This window comes from Alligator sinensis, unplaced genomic scaffold (assembly GCF_000455745.1).
Source record: "Alligator sinensis unplaced genomic scaffold, ASM45574v1 scaffold216_1, whole genome shotgun sequence".
Taxonomy (NCBI): domain Eukaryota; kingdom Metazoa; phylum Chordata; order Crocodylia; family Alligatoridae; genus Alligator; species Alligator sinensis.
Genome location: NW_005841868.1, coordinates 4,684,557 through 4,685,274, shown reverse-complemented (window position 1 = coordinate 4,685,274; position 718 = coordinate 4,684,557). Strand labels below are relative to the sequence as shown.

Here is a 718-nt window from a genome sequence, read left to right as displayed (position 1 = left end):
GCAGGAATGGTTGCAGCTGGCCCTTTTGTCAGCAACATGCAGTTGGCACCCACAACACTTACATGGGTGGGGGGAGGGCAGAAGCTTTCCTTTCCCATCATCACATGGGGATGAAGGCCTAGAGAAGTAAATGGGTGAAGTGCATCTAGTGTAAACTCAGGGTGGCTCTTGTCTCTTCCAGGTGTCTGTATGGCGGCAAGTCTGGGAATGTTTCTGTCTGGCATAGACAAGCGGACTCTGCTCTGCAGTTCATTATACCAGCTTTTTTGCTGGGGGAGGAACCAGAGGAGGAGGTGAGGTCCCTCAACTGGACAGGTGAACTTTTTAAGCAATTGAATGTGCTCCCAAGCAGAGCATGACTTAAGGGACAGAGGGAGGAGAGCAGAAGTTCTTCCATGGCTCTACCTCCTCCAATGCCTCTGATTTTGAAGTAGGAGTGTCCACTAGCTGGTAATGAATTGACAGGAAGATGTCAGAGTCGGGATAGCAGAAGAAGGAGCATCTACCTGCTAGCATATGGCTGTGGCAGCTGAGGCAATACCTGAATAGAGGGTGCTATATAAATGGGGCTCTGCCTGGCCCAGTCTCCCATTGTCTTCAAGATGAGGAGCTGTTGTCTTGAGCACCTCTTCTCTGGTAAGCATCCAGGCTTCCACAGCTCCTGTGGCTCTGGGTGCTCCAGTGTCCATCTAGTCCTCCGTCTTGCCATGTGAAAATG

At 51.0% G+C, this 718-nt stretch overlaps 1 protein-coding gene across 2 annotated transcripts in view; it reads left to right on the top strand.

Moving 5' to 3' along the window:
• Window positions 1–718, top strand: part of LOC102370934 (zona pellucida sperm-binding protein 3-like) — an 8,867-nt gene that overhangs the window by 5,534 nt on the left and 2,615 nt on the right. For both annotated transcript variants that reach the window (XM_025193498.1, XM_006016831.3), the window contains exon 6: window positions 182–293. In XM_025193498.1, the coding sequence (XP_025049283.1) occupies window positions 182–293 (112 nt within the window). The remainder of the gene's footprint in view (window positions 1–181; window positions 294–718) is intronic.